Genomic DNA, 19,965 nt, shown 5'->3' with positions numbered 1-19,965 from the left:
ATTTAAAAAGCAATATATGACTTACTTTCTAAAAATCATTTTTTATTTACATTTTGAAATAGAAGGTGTTTCATCATGGTGAAACTAAATTCCTTACAATGTAATACAGCGAAGAGTTCTCTGAGCCCAGGAGGAAGTGGCTGTTTCGAATGAAGTGTTAAGTTGAGAGGTTTGAACAACAACCCTAGATTCTCTGTCTTGACACCCGGTGAACCAGTTGCTGCATAATATCTCCTGACACTGGTATGCCTCTAAGCAAAAGAACTAAAAATAATTCTCCCTCATGTGCTTTTACAGTAAATGACATTATAGGGCCTCCTGATCCAATTACCTTACAAGGAATGTCTGTACAGTATGATTCCATTAACAAAGTCCTGCACACAGTCAGTCATTAATCATTGGTATTTACTGAACACTTACTATGTGTAGAGCACCGTACTAAGTGTTAGGGAAGAGTACAATATAACAAAATTGGTAATAACAATTATGGCATTTGTTAAGCGCTTACTATGTGCCAAGCACTGTTCTAAGCGCTGGGGTAGATACAACCCACAAGGAGCTTACAGTCTATCAAGAGATTCCCTTCCTTCCTTGTCCACCCTCCCATTCTACCCCCACACATTCACCTTGCAGCCCAAAGCCAGTTCAGTTGATCAGGGGTATTTATTGAGCGCTTTTATGATGGGCACGTCTGCCCAGGTCTAATTTGGAGAAGCAGCATAGTTCAGTGGAAAGAGCACGGGCTTTGGAGTCAGAGGTCATGGGTTCCCCACTGTTGGGTAGGGACTGTCTCTATATGTTACCAACTTGTACTTCCCAAGCGCTTAGTACAGTGCTCTGCACACAGTAAGCGCTCAATAAATACGACTGATTGATTGATTGATTCAAACCCCGGCTCTGCCAATTGTCAGCTGTGTGACTTTGGGCAAGTCACTTAACTTCTCTGGGCCTCAGTTACCTCATCTGGAAAATGGGAATTAAGACTGTGAGCCCCCTGTGGGACAACCTGATCACCTTGTAACCTCCCCAGCGCTTAGAACAGTGCTTTGCACATAGTAAGTGCTTAATAAATGCCATCATTATTATTAATTTATCTGGGCTCTGAGGAGGAAAAGAAAAGGCCTTTTCTCCCTTACCTTGGGATCTGGGAGAAATCATAATTTCTATGCCTGGCACACTGTGGAAAGAATCACAATCCAACAGCACCAACCAAGGAATCTTCTAGAATTTTATTTAAAATAATAATAATAATAATTGTGGTATTTGTTAAACACTTGCTCTGTGCCAGGAACTGTACTAAGCACTGGGGTGGATACAGGCAAATCGGATTGGACACAGTCCCTGTCCCGTATGGGACTCAGTCTTAATCCTCATTTTACAGATGAGGTAATTGAGACACAGTGAAGTGACTTGTCCACGGTCACACAGCAGACAGTTGGCAGAGCTGGAATCAGAACCCAGGTACTTCTGACTCCCAGGCTCTTTTTATATCGACTAGGACGTGCTGGGTTTTTTTAAGTTTTTTCTTAAGCCTTACAATGTGTCAAGCATTGTTCTAAGCAGTGGGGTAGATTCAAGTTTATCAGGTTGGACATAGTACCTGTTCCAAATGGGGCTCACCATCTAAGTAGAGGGGAGAATACATATTTAAAAAGTTCTTTTACTTAGAAAATCTACTGTCTCAGGCATTGAATCTCCTCAGTCTAGCATTTTCCCAGGGACCGAATCCTGTGCTAGAGGACCAGGAAAAGAGCAGCCTTCCATGAGGGAATGAACCCACTCTGAGAGCTGCTATTTCTATGATCTACTCAGAGAATTTGTTTCCAAAGGGTTGAGTTCTTGTGTGATAAAGTGTCATCACCTGAGTTAGTGGTCTGCCTATCTTGCTCTCCCACTGGATTCATTCATTCATTGTCATATTTATTGAGTGCTTACTGTGTGCAGAGCACTGTACTAAGTGCTTGGAAAGCACAATTTGGCAACAGAGACAATCCCTAAGCAACAGTGGGCTGCCTCACCTCCAGCTGAGTTAGGGTAAAGTGGGGTCCTAGTAAAGATGATGAGGATGACCATTATTATTGCAGTATTTGGTAAGTGCTTACTAAGTACCAAACATTGTGCTAGGCCCTGGGGTAGATACAAGAAAATCAGATCAGACACAGTCCCTGCCGTTCATGTGGCCCAGAGTCACAGTCAAATGGTGAGGGAGAAGAGGCATTTATCCCCATTTTACAGATAAGGATGGAAATTGAGGCTTGCATTTATCCCCGTTTTACAGATGTGGAAATTGAGGCACAGAGAAGAGAAGTAACATGCCCAAGATCACCCAGCAGGCAAATGGCAGAGCCAGGATTAACTCAAGTCTCCTAGCTTCCAGTCCTGAGCTCTTTCCACTCGGCCAAACTGCTTCTTGGATTGAAGGATTGAGGTTTTTCCTTTGGACAAGTCAGTATGATCAGCAAAGACTAAGTAAGCCACCAGCCAAGTACATTTATGATCTGGTCCCATGAATGAATGGCCTTCTACTTGAATTCCTTTAGGGTGTTGATAGAATATAAAGGTCTTGAGGTGATTTTAAACCATTAAAGAACCTGATGGCTGAAGTTACCTAAGAACTCCAGGCGATCTTTATCTTTTTAATGAAAATGACTTGAGTCCCCTCTCCCTAACCCCTGTAAGTAATCTTGGTTCCTGAATTTGGTTTTCTTTCATGGTATTTGCTCTTGCTTTGAGACACAGGTTGTTTTATATTTTCTCTCCTGCCTTTTTCCTCTACTTTTTTATTTTGAGGGATGGTGTTAATTAAGGTGCAAAAAGCAATTAAACTTTTCATTAGGTTCCCTTGGCCAGAAGTGTTTTAAGACCTTTTGTTTCCACAGTCTGCTTTCTTCTGGCTAGGCCACATCCCTCCCCCAGTAAAATGGAGAGTGGGCAGAGAGAAAGGTCTTCAGAGAATTTGGGTGCGTAGCATTCATCATGCACTGCAGCTCTTGTACAGATTCTGTGTGGTCTCGGGTGAAGCAGCATGGCCAGTGGATAGAGCACAGGACTGGGAGTCCCAGCTCCTCCATTAATCACCTGTGTTACCTCAGGTGGGTTACTTCACTTCTCTGTGCCTCCATTGCCTCATCTGTAAAATGGGGATTAAGACTGTGAGCCCCACGTGGAACGTGGACTGTGTGCAACCTGATTAGTTTGGAAGCAGCATGGCTCAATGGAAAGAGCACAGGCTTTGGACTCAGAGATCATGGGTTCAAATCCCGCCTCCGCCAATTGCCAGCTGTGTGACTTTGGGCAATTCACTTAACTTCTCTGTGCCTCAGTTACCTCATTTGTAAAATGAGGATTTAGACTGTGAGCCCCCGGTGGGACAACCTGATCACCTTGTAACCTCCCCAGTGTATAGAACAGTGCTTTGCAAATAATAATAATAATAATGGCACTTAGTAAGCGCTTACTATGTGCAAAGCACTGTTATTAAGCACTTACTATGTGCAAAGCACTGTTCTAAGCGCTGGGGAGGTTACAAGATGATCAGGTTGTCCCACAGGGGGCTCACAGTCTTCATCCCCATTTTACAGATGCGGTAACTGAGGCCCAGAGAAGTGAAGTGACTTGCCCAAAGTCACACAGCTAGCAATTGATGGAGCCGGGATTTGAACCCATGACCTTTGACTCCAAAGCCCGTGCTTGCCCTTTCCACTGAGCCACGCTGCTTCTCTGCGCTTAATATATGTTATCATTATTATTTACCCCAGTGCTTAGAACAGTGCTTGGCACATAATAAATGCTTAACAGATACCATTAAAAAAAAATTCTTGCTCTATAGGTCAGAGAACACAGGCATGAGCCAAGTTGGAAAACTTTCCTTGCTAAGCCGGTTTGTCTGCCTTATTATTTAGCAGCCTGTAAGACTTGGCTCCAATCTACAGGGCTAATGGCCTACATGAGGATTAACCTGCCCTCTATCCCATGGATATCGTTGGACAATGAACTTTTCAGGTAGCCTTGGCCACTATCCTGTACTGAGCTATATTGTCCCCAACTTTATTTTCCTTTCTTTAGGATATTTTTTTAAGAAGGCATTGATTTTCATTGATTTGAATTTTGGAGTTTGTTTTTTGGTTTTTTCATTGCTGTTCTTTTTTTTATGGCATTTGTTAAGCACTAACTATGTGCCAGGCACGTACTAAGTGATAGGATAGATACAAGCTAAACAGATTGGACATAGTCCAAGTCCCAAATAATAATAATAATAATAATGGCATTTGTTAAGTGCTTACTATGTGCCCAGCACTGTTCTAAGCACTGAGATAGATATAAGGTAATCAGGTTGTCCTACATGGGGCTCACAGTCTTAATCCCCAATTTACAGATGAGGGAACTGAGGCACAGAGAAGTTAAGTGACTTGCCCAAAATCACACAGCTGACAAGTGGCAGATGCTGGATTAGAACCCACCACCTCTAACTCCCAAGTCTGGGCTCTTTCCACTGAGCCATGCTGCTTCTCTAAAAAAAATAATAATGATGGCATTTTTTTAAGCAGTTACTATTTGCCAAGCACTGTTCTAAGCTCTAGGGGGGGATACAAGGTAATCAGGTTGTCGCACATGGGGCTCACAGTCTTAACCCCCATTTTCCAGATGAGGTAACTGAGGCACAGAAAAGTTAAGTGACTTGCCAAAAAGTCACACAGCTGACAAGTGGCAGAGCTGGGATTAGAACCCATGACCTCTGACTCCCAAGCCCGGGCTCTTTCTATTGAGCCACGCTGCTTCTTTACATGGGGTTCACAGCCTTAAACCCCATTTTGCAGATGAGGTAACTGAAGCTAATAGAAATGAAGTGACTTGTCCAAGGTCACAGAGCAGATAAGTGGTGGAGCCGGAATTAGAACCCAGGTCCTACTGACTCCCAGAACCATTCTTTGTCTATTAGGTTTGGTGCCAAAAGTGCCAAATAGTCCATGATATTTTCCACAAGGAATTTTCTTAGCGGGTAATAAGGAGCTGGACACACGTGGCACCTCTGGATCATGGTGGGATGGAAGAAAATCGGAGATGAAAACTGTGGCATTTGTTAAGCGCTTACTCTGTGCTAGGTGCTGGCATTGATATAGCCCAGCCCCACAGCACTTCTGTACGTATCTGTAACTTTATTTGTATTGATGCCTATCTCCCCCACTCTAGACTATAAGCTCATTGTGGGCAGGGAATGTCACTGTTTATTGTTGTATCATATTTTCCTAAGTGCTTAGTACAGTGTTCTGCACACAGTAAGCACTAAATATGAATGAATGAAAATAAACAATGTGATGCCACGTTGCAAGGCTGTTCATTCTTCAGGGCAGATACAGTTTGGAAAAGCAGTGTGGCCTAATGGAAAGAGCACAGGCGTGGGAATGAGAGGACCTGGGTTCAAATCCAAGCGCTGCCACTTGTCCACTATTTGACCCTGGACAAATCACTTCAATTCTCTACACCTTAGGTTCCTCATCTGTAAAATGGGGATTCATTACCTATCCTCCCTTTTACTTAGATTGTGAGCCCCAAGTGGGACAGAGTCATGCTCAACCTGATTTGCTTGTATCTACCCCAGAACTTAGAATAGTAATAATAATGATGGTACTTGTTAAGCACTTATTATGTGCCAAGCACTGTTCTAAGTACTGGGGTAGATACAAGGTAATCAGGTTGGACACAGTCCTTGTCCCACTTGGGGCTCACACTTTTAGTCACACTTTTAATCCCCATTAATTCAGAGTGGATTACTAGAAGGAAAACTAAGGATGCAGAGGGCAAAGTTAGGGTTAGAGTTGCCTGGGAGAGCAACCAGAAAATAGTTTCTCAGGTGTCATGTTGCCACTGTCAGAGACAGGATCCGGGTTGGAGAAACCTTTGTGCTGACTCAGTAATGACATTATTTTTTATGGTATTTTTTTAAGCACTTACTATGTGTCAAACACTGTTCATTCATTCATTCAATCGTATTTATTGAGCGCTTACTGTGTGCACAGCCCTGTACTAAGTGCTTGGGAAGAACAAGTTGGCAACACATAGAGACGGTCCGTACCCAACAGTGGGCTCACAGTCTAGAAGTTCTAGTCACTGGAGCAGGTAGAAGCTTATCATGTTGGACACAGTCCACATCCCACATGCGGCTCACAGTCTTAATCCCCATTTTACAGATATGGTAACTGAGCGGCAGAGAACTGAAGTGACTTGCCCAAGGTCACACAGCAGGCAAGTGGTGGAGTTGGAATTTTATGTACATATTTATAATTTTATTTATTTTATTAATGATGTGTGTATATATATATTTATAATTCTTTTTACATTGATGCTATTGATGCCTATTTACTTGTTTGGATGTCTTTCTCCCCCCTTCTAGATTATGAGCCCATTGTGGTCAGGGATTGTCTCTGTTTCAGAATTGTACTTTCCAAGAGCTTAGTACAGTGTTCTCCACAAAGTAAGCACTCAATAAATACGACTGAATGAATGAATTAGAACCCAGGTCCTTCTGACTCCTAGGCTCATGTTCTAACCACTGGGAAAGGCGCTTCTCTAGTTTCTTATGTTCTTCAGCATTAATAATAACCTTTCGTTGGATTCCTCCTTGCCTAACTTCTGATGTGCGATAGAGAGGAAATGTTTTGAAGCTGCAGGAGGAGAAGCAGCATGGCTCAGTGGAAAGAGCACGGGCTTTGGAGTCAGAGGTCATGGGTTCAAATCCCAGCTCGGCCAACTGTCAGCTGTGTGACTTTGGGCAAGTCACTTAACTTCTCTGGGCCTCAGTTCCCTCATCTGTAAAATAGGGATTAAAACTGTGAGCCCCCCGTGGGACATCCTGATCACCTTGTAACCTCCCCAGTGCTTAGAACAGTGCTTTGCACATAGTAAGCGCTTAACAAATACCATTATTATTATTAAGTAAGGAAGTCCATGATTAGGTGGAAACTTGAATTGAGATCTTGAAAGCAGAAAAGATTCCCTTATTAACAACTGTGCCATAATCAGCTTGATATTTTCTCCCTTTAGAGTTCAAATGCTAAAGTTCTGCTAGACTGTCAGCTCCTTGAGGGTAGGAATCGTCTACCAACTCTAGTGTACTGTCCCATGCACTTAGTACAATGCTCTTCACACAGTAAGCATTCAATAAATATCATTGATTGCTTGATTGACATAAATGTCCAAGATACACACGTTAACTGAGGAACACACTCAGAATCTTTGAAATGCATTATTTAAGCACCTCCATTGTAGAGTTGGAATTGCAGTTGGATTTTGGCTTTAAATGCTTCCAAAAAACCTTAGAATTGGGAAGATTCATGTTCATTAGAGAGAATAAAATCCATTGTCACCTGACATTTACATTTCATGAATAAAACCATCAGCAAACATTCCCATATCTTGTTTTTAGGGGGATAGTTCTCCTTTATCATTATTATTATTGATGATGATGATAATGGTATTTGTTAAGCACGCACTATGTGCCAAGCACTGTTCTTAGCACTGGGGCAGATACAAGTTAATCAGGTTGTCCCATGTGGGGCTCACAGTCTTAATCCCCATCTTCAGATGAGGTAATTGAGGCACAGAGAGGTTAAGTGGCTTCCCCAAGGTCACACAGCTGATAAGTGGCAGAGCCAGGATTAGAACCCATGACCTCTGACTCCCAAGCCCGTGTGCTTTCCACTAAGCCATGCTGCTTCTCTATTATTATTATATTTACTAAGCACTTACTATGTGCCAAGCACTATTCTAAGCACTGAGGTAGATACAAGTTAATCAGCTTGTACACAGTCCCTGTCCCACATTGGGCTCACAGTCTAAAGAAGAGGAATAACAGGTACTGAATCCCATTTTTGCAGGTGAGGGAACTGAGGCTTAGAGAAGTTAAGTGACTTGCCCAAGAATCACCCAGAATCCCAGTGGCAGAGCTGGAATTAGAACCCAAATCCTCCGACCTCCAGGCCCCGACTTAGGCCACGCTGTTCTTTCTAACGTCTTTAATTCCTCATTAATAGCATAGGGTGTAGAGATTGTCCTACAACTTACAATTGTGGGCAGGGAATGTGTCTGTTTATTGTTATTTTGTACTCTCGCAAGCCCTTAGAACAGTGCTCTGCACAACAGTAAGTGCTCAATAAATACACTTGAATGAATGAATGATTGTATGCTTGGCTTTCTGTCTGCATATTTTCAACTTATTATTTTCCACCTGGCTCTTCAGTGAGAGCCACCTATTTGCAGTCTGTGTTCTGAGTTTCCCGAGGAGCCGTCTTTGCTACGCTCGCCTGCCCTCTGTCTGGTGGCCCAAGACAGGCCATTTCAGCTGTGGCTCACCCAGCTGCCCCTCTTGCTCCCATAACTTCATTCTTGGAAAGTTTCTGAGTTTCCTGGGAGATAAAACATGAGCAGCATTGGATCTGGCCTGAATTATCCCCCAAGGCATTCAGCCCTGTTTTGTTCTGAAGGTTTTTGTTACCGGTGTGGGGGAAGGGACAGAAGGGCATGAGAATTCCCAGCAGTGGCAATTATCACTACTACTTTGTGTCAAAAGCCTGGTGCCCTGCACTCTGTTAAATTTGTAGAAGTTATTCCCACTGGGGCCTTAAAGGTAGGAAAGTTGCAAATGGCAAGCAGAGGGCTGAACTGTAAAGGAAAAGAAATAATAATAATTATGGCATTACACACTTGATATCTTTCAATCAATCAATGATATTTATTGAGCGCTTACTGTGTGCATTTGGAAGAGTACAATATAACAGAGCTGGTAGACACGTTCCCTTTCCACAAGGAGCTTGCACTCTAGGGTGGGAGACAGACATTAGGAGAAATTGCGGATATATCACTGTTATTACGGGTATGTCACAAGCTATGTATATGAAGCATACAAGCAGTACATTAAGCATTGAGTCAGATACAAGATGATCAAATTAGACACTCTCCCTGCCCGACGTAGGGAATCCCAGTCTGTGAGGTGGAGAATAGGTATTTAATCCCTATTTTACAGCTGAGGTAACTGAGACACAGAGAGGTTAAGGGACTCTCCCTAAATCACACAGCAGGCAAGTGTCTGAGCCGGGATTAAAAGCCAGGTTTCCTGACTCCTGTTCCTGTGCACCCTCTACTAGGCCATGCAGATTCAGAGAAAGTATGAAGGTAAAATGTCCAAGGAGAGCCAACCAAATAAACTGTATGTGGAGATACTAGGCTGCCAATCACACGAACATTGTGGGTCAGCCGTATCTGATGAGTGAGCGTGGAAATACCCTATTAGAGGAAAATAAAAGAACAACAGTATGATTTTGAAGTGACCTAAAAGAGCTCAAATTAATTTTGAGAAAGTACTGTGGCAGGGGAATAATTCTGTGGGAGCTCCCTTTTTTGCCTTCTAACCTGTTGGTATCTCATTCTTTTCTGATCTGTTTTAGCTACATAATTTTGCCCAACTAATAATAATAATAATAATAATAATAATGTATTAAGTGCTTACTATGTGCCAAGCACTGTTCTAAGTGCTGGGATAGGTACAAAGTCATCGTGTTGCCCCACGAGGGGCTCAGTCTTAATCCCCATTTTACAGATGAGGTAAGTGAGGCACCGAGAAGTTAAGTGACTTGCCCAAAGTCACACAGCTGATTAGTGGTGGAGCTGGGATAATAATAATAATAGCAATAGTAATGGTATTTGTTAAGCAATTACTATATGCCAGGCACCGTTCTAAGCGCTGGGGTGGATACAAGCAAATAGGGTTGGAGATAGTCCCTGTCCCATATGGGGCTCACAGTCTCAATCCCCATTTTACAGATGAGGGAACTGAGACACAGAGAAGCCAAGTGACTTGCCCAAAGTCACACAGCTGATAAGTGGCAGAGCCGGGATTAGAACCCACAACCTCTGACTCCCAAGCCCTGCTCGGTCCACTAAACCCTGCTGTTAATCAGCAGACAGGCTCCTGAGTGCTTAAGATAGCTGATGAGGACATGGCAGGACTAGAGCCAGGAAGGCGGGGAACTAGTGAGTGAGTGAGAGGAGGGAAATAGCCTTTCAAAGGCAGCTCACATAATTCCTGTGGCATTGTCAGGTTGTATTAGCCCGAGGTGATTATGCCTCGTGGCAGAATTCATAGGCCCATCTCCCCACTAAGAGTCTGATCTGAGCTGACAGTGTCTTGGAGCGGTTGTATTTCAGTAGCATCTGATGGATGTCTTCAGTGCCACAACTGTTATTACTATTGTTCTGGGTGAAAATCCCTTGCGACGTACCCTTAGGGAACAAGCTTGTCGGATATTTTACCGTCATATTTTTTTACCGCAGAACTGATATCCTGAGCCTTTAAAATTAGCAAATACAAGTCCAGTAACCTCAGCCCCTTTGGTTTGAAGGCCTGGGGTTGTTAAGAGCTAGGTTTATATCAACAAAGACAGGCTGAACTTTGCCTACCGCTATTAAATTTCAGGGAAAAATGTAACCTAAGCCGACTTGCTTCTCTCCTTCCCCAACAACTCTACAACAGACCATTCACTGTCTGCTTGGGTTCATAAAACAATTCCATTCAGGTGAACTAGGGATACGGATTCTTTGCAGCTCCCAGGAGAATATGGAGTTTTCTTTCCAAGATAAGTGGATGCCTTTAAATATTCCATTCAAAACCTAAATTCCTTTCTCCACAAGGACTTCAAGTCCTGGGCAAGTGCAAATAATGGATATAAACTGTGTGGTTGCGTGTGGTAAGCTCATGTGTTCTTTACCATTTTTCTTTCAGGAAAGCCAGCTTTTGACTTCTCCAGTTTGTAAAGTAAAAGGCTTTAAAGGCTTTGTTTTTTCTTCTTCTTCCTTTGACTGTATTTTGGCCATTTCATCTATGAGATCATTCCATCAATCGTATTTATTGAGCCTTTACTATGTGCAGAGAGCGCTGTGTTAAGCACCTATGCGAGTGCGATATAGCAATATAACAGAGTTGATAATCACGATCCCTTCCCAGAGCGAGCTTACAGTCTAGAAGATAGAAGAAGTTTTGAAATCAACCCATTGTTTTGGGCTACAAAACTACATAGAAAAAGGATTTAATGGGGGGAAAAAAGGTGCATTTACTGTTTAAAGCTCAGATCCAAGACTCCATTTTAAAACCTTTTAAGGGATCCCTTCTCCTCCATCAACAGCTATGAGAAGGACCAGGCTGCCACCATTTTAGGAAGCTCCCTGGTGACCAACATCTTGGGAGGGCCCCAGGCAGTGTCTCATCCCATGCCCAGGACATGCCTCCAAAATTAGTCCTCAACACATTGGCCAATCAAACAGCTCACATCATTTCTCAATGCAGTTGCATCCTATAATTCTGATTATAAGATGATTCCTTGTCTAATTCCCATTTGTGTAGTCTTTCCCAGATCTCAGTACAATGCTCTGCACAAACATAACATACTATTCCTACTTACTACTAATTAAGCAGCAGTGACTAAGCTTGAGTTGGAAGCCCCACTGGGATTATCGTGTATCATTCCTAAGATCTTTGAATGCGGTGATGCAAAACTAGAAAGCACACTCAAGTTTCAAAAGATGACTGACCCCAGTCTTATTTCCCCAAAATGGGAATGTAGGTTTGAATGCTGAATTGTTCTTCTGAGACTGGCAAAATGTTAGGAGAGAAGTGTAGAGTGGGGGAAAAAAGATGGGGCACATTGAATTGTAGATGATGAGGATAATGATGATGATTTTGTCACCCACTGAGAACACCGAAGAATTATGTATTAATGACAGTAATTGGGGCATTGCCTCTCATCCTTGCCAGTTGTGTCTCTTCTGGGGCACAAAGTGCAACAAGTGAGTGGCAGGGCATGGATGCCATACTTGGTTTATGCATAATGTGCATGCACAAGCAAGTTTTTCAGGGGCAGGGCAAGGATTGCTGCACATTGCACATGCATAACCATCATACCTGAGCACATTTTTTTAACTTGTCTCCCCACAGTCATCTTTTCCCCTACTCCCTCTCCCTTCTGCCTCACCTGTGCACTTGGATCTCTATCCTTTAAGCACTTGATATTTGCTCCACCTTCAACCCCTCAGCACTTACATATCCAGAATTTATTCGTTAATTTTAACGTCAGCCTCTCCTTCTAGACTACAAGCTCCTTGTGGACAGGGAACATGACTACCAACTCTGTAGTACTCTACTCTCCCAAGTGCTTAATCTAGTGTTCTACACAAAGTAAGCACTCAATAAATATCATTGATTGATTTTTTTTTTAAGTGAAGGGCTCAGAATAATTTTTATGAAGGTTCTTGGTGGTGAAACTGAAGGACCAGAGATAAATTTCCATGAGCAAGATGACTACAGAAACTGTCCTCCACCTTTTGGAACTCAAATGCTCTTGTCTTTATGGAATTCCAACAGGAATTCCTGACAAAGCTGTCAGCTACCCTCTCCTCAGCCCACCTGTGGAAATCAAAAGTGACTGGTCGCTCAGATCCCTCACAGCAGGGCCATGACATCTTGTCATCCAACCTTGCCTTCCTCCTGACCCTAACCTCTCTCCTCCCTCCTCCTCTCACTACCCATGTCCTAAATCCTTCTCTCCCATTTCCTGCCCCTGTCCTAAACAGAGGCTGAGTCTACGCTAATGAGTCATAGTCTGAACCACATTCCTCTCGCATCACTTTTGGTAATTGGATGTGATAATTGACATCTGTATCGGCCTCCTCCCTGGTCTCCTTGCATCAGTCAGTTGTACTTATTGAACACGTACTGTATGCAGAACACTGTACTAAGCGCTTGGGAGAGAACAGTTCAACAAGATAGCAGACACATTCTCTGCCCAGAAGGAGCTTACACTCTAGAGGGAGTTTACGGTCCAGAAGAAATATCTTCATTCTCAACTCTCCCACCTCCAAACTTTTGCTTACACTAATCCATGGGTCTGGAACTCCCTCCCCACACAAATCTGCCACAGCACAGCTCTTCCTGTCTTCAAAGTCCTCACGTCCTCCAGGAAGCCTTCCAATCAGTCATTCGTGTTTGAGTGTTTGCTGTGTGCAGGCCAGAGTATTAAGTTCTTGGGAGAGTACAGTATAACAGTATAATGTCACTGCTTTCAAGGAGCTTAGAGTCTAGAGGGGGTGACAGACAAAATAGAATAGTGCTTTGCACATAGTAAGTGCTTAACAAATGTCATCATTATTATTAAAATAAATTACAGATATGTACATAACTTTAGTGATGTTGAGGCTGGGATGACTAACTAGTGCTTAAAGGGTACAGATCAAAGTGCACAGGTGACACAGAAGGTGTCTGCCCCCTTCTAGTCTGTGAGCCTGTTGTGGTCAGGGATTGTCTCTACTTGTTGCTGAATTGTACTTTCCAAGCACTCAGTACAGTGCTCTGCATATAGAAAACACTCAACAAATTTGAATGAATGAATGAATGAGAGGGGTAAGGGAAATGATGAATTTGTCGGGAAAGGTATTTTGAAGATGTGATTTTATTAGGGCTTTGAAAGTGAGGAGGGTGTAGACTGAACTCCTATTTTTCATTTATTTGTTTATACATATTCAACGATTTGTTCAGCAGTTTCATCCTGTTGGGTTTGTGTTGCTTCATGCTCTATTCTTGTTCTTTCTCCTGCTTTCACTATCTCTAAATCCCTGTTGAATGTCTCCCCCAAATTCAATTGTCAGCTCCCCGAGGGCAGGGAATGTGTGTCCTCTTACTGTTAAGCTCTCTCAAAGGCTTAGTTCAGTGTCTAGACTTCAGTAAGGGCTCAACAGGTGTTAGGGATTGATTAATTGATGCCTCCAGTGAGTCACCCTAAGCGTTGGAAGGAAGCAAAATCTGATTTCCCTTGACTGAGCAGTTGTGAAGTGCAAAGTCACTGATAGTGCCCATCCTGCGTTGACCCCAAGGATGGCTGTTGGGCTGGCACAACCTGCTGGGAATTAGTTGGGGAAGACTTCCTGAAGAAGGTGGGCTTTTAGGAGGGCTTTAAAGATGAAAGGAGGGCTCTCTCTCCCCTGTTTTCTCTCCTTTTCCTTTCACTCCCCTTCATATTTCTTTTAGAAGTCTCAATACAGCTTAGCTGTGGGTAGACGTCTTTCGGCCGGAGGTGAAAAGGAGTGGGCTACAGTATTTTGTGATTGGATAATAATTCCACTTGCTGCTACTGCTTCCTCCAGAGGCACCAGAAATGTGGGAACTGAGATACAAATCGTGGAAGCAGCCTCGCCTGGAGGTCAAAGGGTGATGCCAGAGCTGCAACCCAAGGGAACTAACCGGTTTTGCCGTGAGAAGCTTGAGGTTTCGCCTTCCTCTGTCCTAGAGTGGGGTGGAGACACCCTCATAAGGTATAAGGAAAAGCTCAAGCCTTGAGCCTCCTTTACTCAGTCAGGATGTGGAGTGACTGGAAAGGGGACTTCAAAGAGCTCAGCCCAGCCCTTTTGTTAATAAGCCTTTCCCCTCCTGCGTCTCCGATTCAGTCCCAGCGGGCCGGTGACTCTGGGTGGCTGCCACTAGCTGACCCCAGGGAATCCCCATGGGAAATCGGTTGGTGGTCTCGGGCCCTGCGGCCCCTGAGGAGCCCCCTCCCCACCAGGAGTTCTGCAGGGAAACTGAGGCAGGGATGGCAGAGGTCCCAGAGGCTCGGGTACAATCGGAACTCTGCCTGGATCAGAGGGAGCTGACACAACTGAACCTGTTCTGTGGGTAAGTAAAGGGCTCCTGCCTCAGCCTTTTCACTGACTCCAAGTGCCCTGAGATCATTCAGGGGGTTGCTGATGGGGTGGCCATAGCCCCTTTTTTTAATCAGTCAATCAATCAGTGGTATTTATTGATCACTTACTGTGTTCAGAGAACTGTACTGAACTCCTTTTCCCTGAAGGGAGTCGGGTTGGAATATTGGTTAGAATCATAATGCCTGGTTGCCTTTTCTTCCGAGCATCTGGGTATGAAGCGGTCAGACCAAAGTCCATAGTACTGGACACAGGGCCATCTTGGGCCCTGGAGACCACCAGATTAGATAGAAATGCCATTCTAGGCTGTAAGCTTCTTGTGGGCAGGGATTGCATCTACCAATTCTAACAAATCGTATTTTTCCAAGCCGTTTTTTTACAGTGCTCTGCACAAAGAAAGTGCTCAATAAATAGCACTTGATTGATTGACTGACATGGAAGAAGCTTTCAGAACTGAGCACCATCCTTCACTGAGGTCTTCTTGGAACCTTTGAAGAAGTCTTCCAAAGCTAAAATCACACCTTCTCCAACAAAACCCTTTATTTCCCCTGTCAGCCCTCTGCTTCATGTCAACTAAGCTATATACCCTCTAAGCATTTTAATACCCAACCTCTCAGTACTTATAGTATTACTTTTTTACTCTACTATTTCCCAATTCTTTTTTAATGTCTGACTCCCCCTTTAGACTGTAAACTCCTCCTGAGTAGAGATTACATTCACCAACTCCATTGTACTGTACTTTCTCAAGTATTTAGTTTGATTGATTGAAGCAGCGTGGCTCAGTGGAAAGAGCACGGGCTTTGGAGTCAGAAGCCGTGGTTTCAAATCCCGGCTCTGCCACTTGTCAGCTGTGTGACTTTGGGGAAGTCACTTCACTTCTCTGGGCTTCAGTTCCCTCATCTGTAAAATGGGGATGAAGACTGTGAGCCCCTCGTGGGACAACCTGATTACCGTGTATCTACCCCAGCGCTTAGAACAGTGCTTTGCACATAGTAAGTGCTTAACAAATACCAATATTATTATTATTATTATTATTATTATTATTATTATTGTTATTATTAAGTTACCACGAGGTCCCTTGAGGATTGCAGCTTGGTTCCAGCCAGCCAGGTGGACCAGTTCTGTGCACCACAGTAGGTGTTCAATGAATAGGCGTAATTTATTATATCCATAATTTATATAAATGCCTGTCTCCTCCTCTAGACAGCAAGCTGTCTAGAGAAGCAGCATAGCCTGGGATAGAGCACGGGCCAAGGGGTCGGAAGGATGTGGGTTCTAATCCTGACTCCTCCATTTGTCTGCTGTGTGACTTTGAGCAAGTCTCATCTGTGAAATTGGGGTTAAGACTGTGAGCCCCATGTGGGACAGGGACTGTGTCCAACCCAATTTGCTGGTATCCACCCCAGCTCATAGTACAGTGCAAGACACAAAGTAACTGCTCAGCAAATGCCACAAGCTCTGCCAATTGTCAGCTGTGTGACTTTGGGCAAGTCACTTAACTTCTCTGTGCCTCAGTTACCTCATCTGTAAAATGGGGATTAAAACTGTGAGCCCCCCGTGGGACAACCTGATCACCTTGTAACTTCTCCAGTGCTTAGAACAGTGCCTTGCACATAGTAAGGGCTTAATAAATGCCATTATTATTATTATTAATAAGCCATTTGTGGGAGACAACATGTCTGTCAACTCTGCTATAGTGTATTTTCCCAAGGACTTAGTACAGCGCTCTGCACACAGTGAAAGGTCAATAAATACAATTGATTGATTGATTAAGTATCATTAATTGAGGAGGCCTCCAGATCAGGGGCAGCTCCTAGGATGCAGGTTCACACTAGTTTAGGCTTCCAATATAGGGTTGGCACTAGGACTAAGATGGCTTCTTCCCCAAGATCCTGGCCCCTTCTCATTGTCATCACTGACTGCAGGAGGAAATGTTCTGTTCGCTCCCAATATTTGCCCTTGTACATCCAAACCCAATCTTTGAAGACCTCCCAGAGGCCCATGTCTTGTTCCCCAAATCCCTGCAAAGCCAAGATGCCTGCTGCCCTTGACAAAGCCCCCTTTTTTAGGCAGGCTGCTGACCAGACCGCAGGCATTTGATCGGGCATTTTTCCATCCCAGCAAGAATGGACCATGGACAGATTCTTCCATTGCCAATAATAATAATAATAATGATACTGGTATTTGTTAAGCCCTTATTGTGTTCTATTCTGGGGTAGATAAAAGGTAATCAGGTTGGACACAGTCCCACATGAGGCTCACAGTCTCCCCATTTTACCAATGAGGAAACTGAGGCATGGAGAAGTGAAGTGACTTGCCCAAGGTAACACAGCAGACAAGTGGCATCACCTCCTGTTCCATTAATGCTCAGCAGGGATTCTGCTTGGCTTTGAGCATAAACAGGCTGGGATTCCACAGCTCCAATTGACTGGAAGATAAGTGAAATTGAGGGAGCCAGTACTGCATTTAGCCTGAACTGTAGTTAGGATGTTTCTGGAGGGACAGGGTAAGGATAAGGTGCCAGTGAGCACTAGTTGACACTGCAGTGCTGGTGAAGCCCTAACCAAGCTCTAGCGGGTACCTAGGTTCCGCCAACTGTCAGCTGTGTGACTTTGGGCAAGTCACTTGACATCTCTGTGCCTCAGTTCCCTCATCTGTAGAATGGGGATGAAGACTATGAGCCCCTTGTGGGACAACCTGATCACCTTGTAACCTCCCCAGTGCTTAGAACAGTGCTTTGCACATAGTAAGCGCTTAATAAATACTATTATTATTATTATTATTGTTATTATTGTAATTATTATTATTATTATTATTATTATTATCTCGGGTGGTTTGCTTTGTGCCACCCTGGGCCAAAAGACCTCTGTTCTCAGAGAAATGCTGCAGGGGCCATATTTCTGCCCATGTGGCACAACTGGCATCTGTTTTGTTGCTCTCCTAGTGTGATGGAAAGGTCTAACTTTTGCAACCCAAGGCTGGCTAAGGACAGAGCACAGACACAAGGGGAACCAACAAACTTAGTGAACTTCTTTGTGCCTCAGTTTCCTCGACTGCAAAAGGAGGATTCGATAACTGTCCTCCCTGCTACTTAGATTGTAAGCTCCCTCTGGGACAGGGAAGCCGTCCAACCTGATTATCTTATACGACCCTGGCTCTTAGACATATAGTAAGCATTTAAGGAATACCATGGGGAAAAGAACCAAAAACTGGTGTGGTTGTCAGAGCCTTTGATGATCCTGTTTTTCACTGTCCCCATCTGCTGTTGGCAGTTCAGTCGTTAGCTGCTGTCCTGTGTTAGCCACCAATAACATCTGCAAAATGGGGATTCAAAACCTGTTCGCCCTCCTACTTAGACTGTGAACCCCATGTACAGCACTCTGCACAAGCAGAAGCAGCGTGGCTCAGTGGAAAGAGCACGGGCTTTGGAGTCAGAGGTCATGGGTCCAAACCCCGGCTCTGCCACTTGTCAGCTGTGTGACTTTGGGCAAGTCACTTAACTTCTCTGTGCCTCAGTTACCTCATCTGGAAAATGGAGATTAAGACTGTGAGCCCCCCGAGGGACAACCTGATCACCTTGTAACCTCCCCAGTGCTTAGAACAGTGCTTTGCACATAGTAAGTGCTTAATAAATGCCATCATTATTATTATTATGTGGGACCTTCTAGACTGTGAGCCCACTCTTGGGTAGGGACTGTCTCTATATGTTGCCAACTTGTACTTCCCAAGCGCTAAGTACAGTGTTCTGCACACAGTAAGCACTCAATAAATACAATTGATTGATTGATTAATTATCTTGTATCGACCCCAGAGCTTAGTACAGTGCTTGCCACATAGTAAATGCTTAAAAAATACCACAATCATCATCATTATTATTATTATTGTTGTTACTAATATTATTACTGTCATGTCAGCCCACCTCTAGTTGACTAGCTCACCCCTCCCAAGGAGCCCCACACCTACCTTTCTCCAGGGGTGCCTTTTGTGGCCTTTACCTCAGTCTACTGGAGGAATTGTGTTATGTCACCCAACAGGGGTTAGAAGAAAGGGGCTACCAAGCTCCTCCCCAGGCCACGGCAAGCAGTTGGGACACAGGCCAGGAGTGGCAAGAGATCACAACCCAGCCCCCACACTGCTTTTGTAATGCTAACCTTCTCACTGTACCTCGATTTTGTCTATCTCTCACCCACATCCTGCCTCTGGTCTGGAATGCCTTCCCTCCTCATATCTGACAGACAATCACTCTCCCCTGCTTGAAAGTCTATTGAAGGCAATCTCCTCCAGGTAGCCTTCCCAGTCTAAGCCCTCCTTTCCTCTTCTCCCACTCCCTCCTGCGTTGCCCTGACATGCGCCCTTCATTCATCCCCCTCCCAACCCCATAGCACGTATGTACATATCTGTAATTTATTAATATTAATGTCTGTCTCCCCCTCTAGACTATAAGCTCGTTGTGAGTAGGAAATGTGTTCTATTGTACTCTTTCAAGCATTTAGTACAGTGCTCTGCACACAGTAAGTGCTCAATATATATGATTGACTGACTTATAGAGTCAGGAGAAGCACCGTGGCTTAGAGAAAAGAGCCTGGGCTTGGGAATCAGAGGTCATGGGTTCTAATCCCAGCTCCGCCACTTATCAACTGTGTGACTTTGGGCAAGTCAGTTCACTTCTCTGTGCCTCAGTTACCTCATATGTAAAATGGGGATTAAGACTGTGAGCCCCACGTGGGACAACCTGATGACCTTGTATGTCCCCCAGTGCTTAGAACAGTGCTTGGCACATAGTAAGTGCTTAATAAATGCCATCATCATTATTATTATTAATAATTGGAGTATTTGTTGTCACAGATAAGGCAACTAGGTGGAGGTAGGTAAGGTAAGTAAGGCTCTGTGCCTGGAGAGGCTCAAATCTCTGCTGTGCTACACACTAAAGAAAACTATGAAGAGCCCGGCTTTAACTCAAGGGCTACTAACCAGGACCTACCAGAGTTTTGCAAAGCATTGGAAGGGATTCATTTTTGGTGTGGTCTCTGCGGTTTCCCGTCATTAACTTTATCGAGTCCCATTATCTTCATCCTCCCCAGTGACATTCTTCAAGCACCTGCAGTATCCCAAGCCCAGTTGGGAAGGCTGGTGGTATCCAGGGTTTCCTCTCAGGAATTTCTAGGGGAATTACAGCTGGGGACACTGAGATGAGAGGGAGTGGGTGGGCACAACCATCCCTGCCCCCTA

The 19,965-nt window shown here is 44.1% G+C and overlaps 1 protein-coding gene across 1 annotated transcript in view; it reads left to right on the top strand.

Moving 5' to 3' along the window:
• The first annotated feature begins 9,143 nt into the window (after window positions 1–9,143).
• SHROOM3 (shroom family member 3) overlaps window positions 9,144–19,965 on the top strand; it is an 83,674-nt gene continuing 72,852 nt past the window's right edge. The window contains exons 1-4 of the mRNA XM_038758789.1: window positions 9,144–9,168; window positions 10,775–10,802; window positions 11,151–11,217; window positions 11,804–11,835. Coding sequence (XP_038614717.1) covers window positions 9,144–9,168; window positions 10,775–10,802; window positions 11,151–11,217; window positions 11,804–11,835 — 152 coding nt within the window. The remainder of the gene's footprint in view (window positions 9,169–10,774; window positions 10,803–11,150; window positions 11,218–11,803; window positions 11,836–19,965) is intronic.

This window comes from Tachyglossus aculeatus, chromosome 17, assembly GCF_015852505.1.
Source record: "Tachyglossus aculeatus isolate mTacAcu1 chromosome 17, mTacAcu1.pri, whole genome shotgun sequence".
NCBI lineage: Eukaryota > Metazoa > Chordata > Mammalia > Monotremata > Tachyglossidae > Tachyglossus > Tachyglossus aculeatus.
The sequence above is the reverse complement of the archived record's forward strand: the minus strand, read 5'-3'. Positions and strand labels throughout refer to the sequence as shown.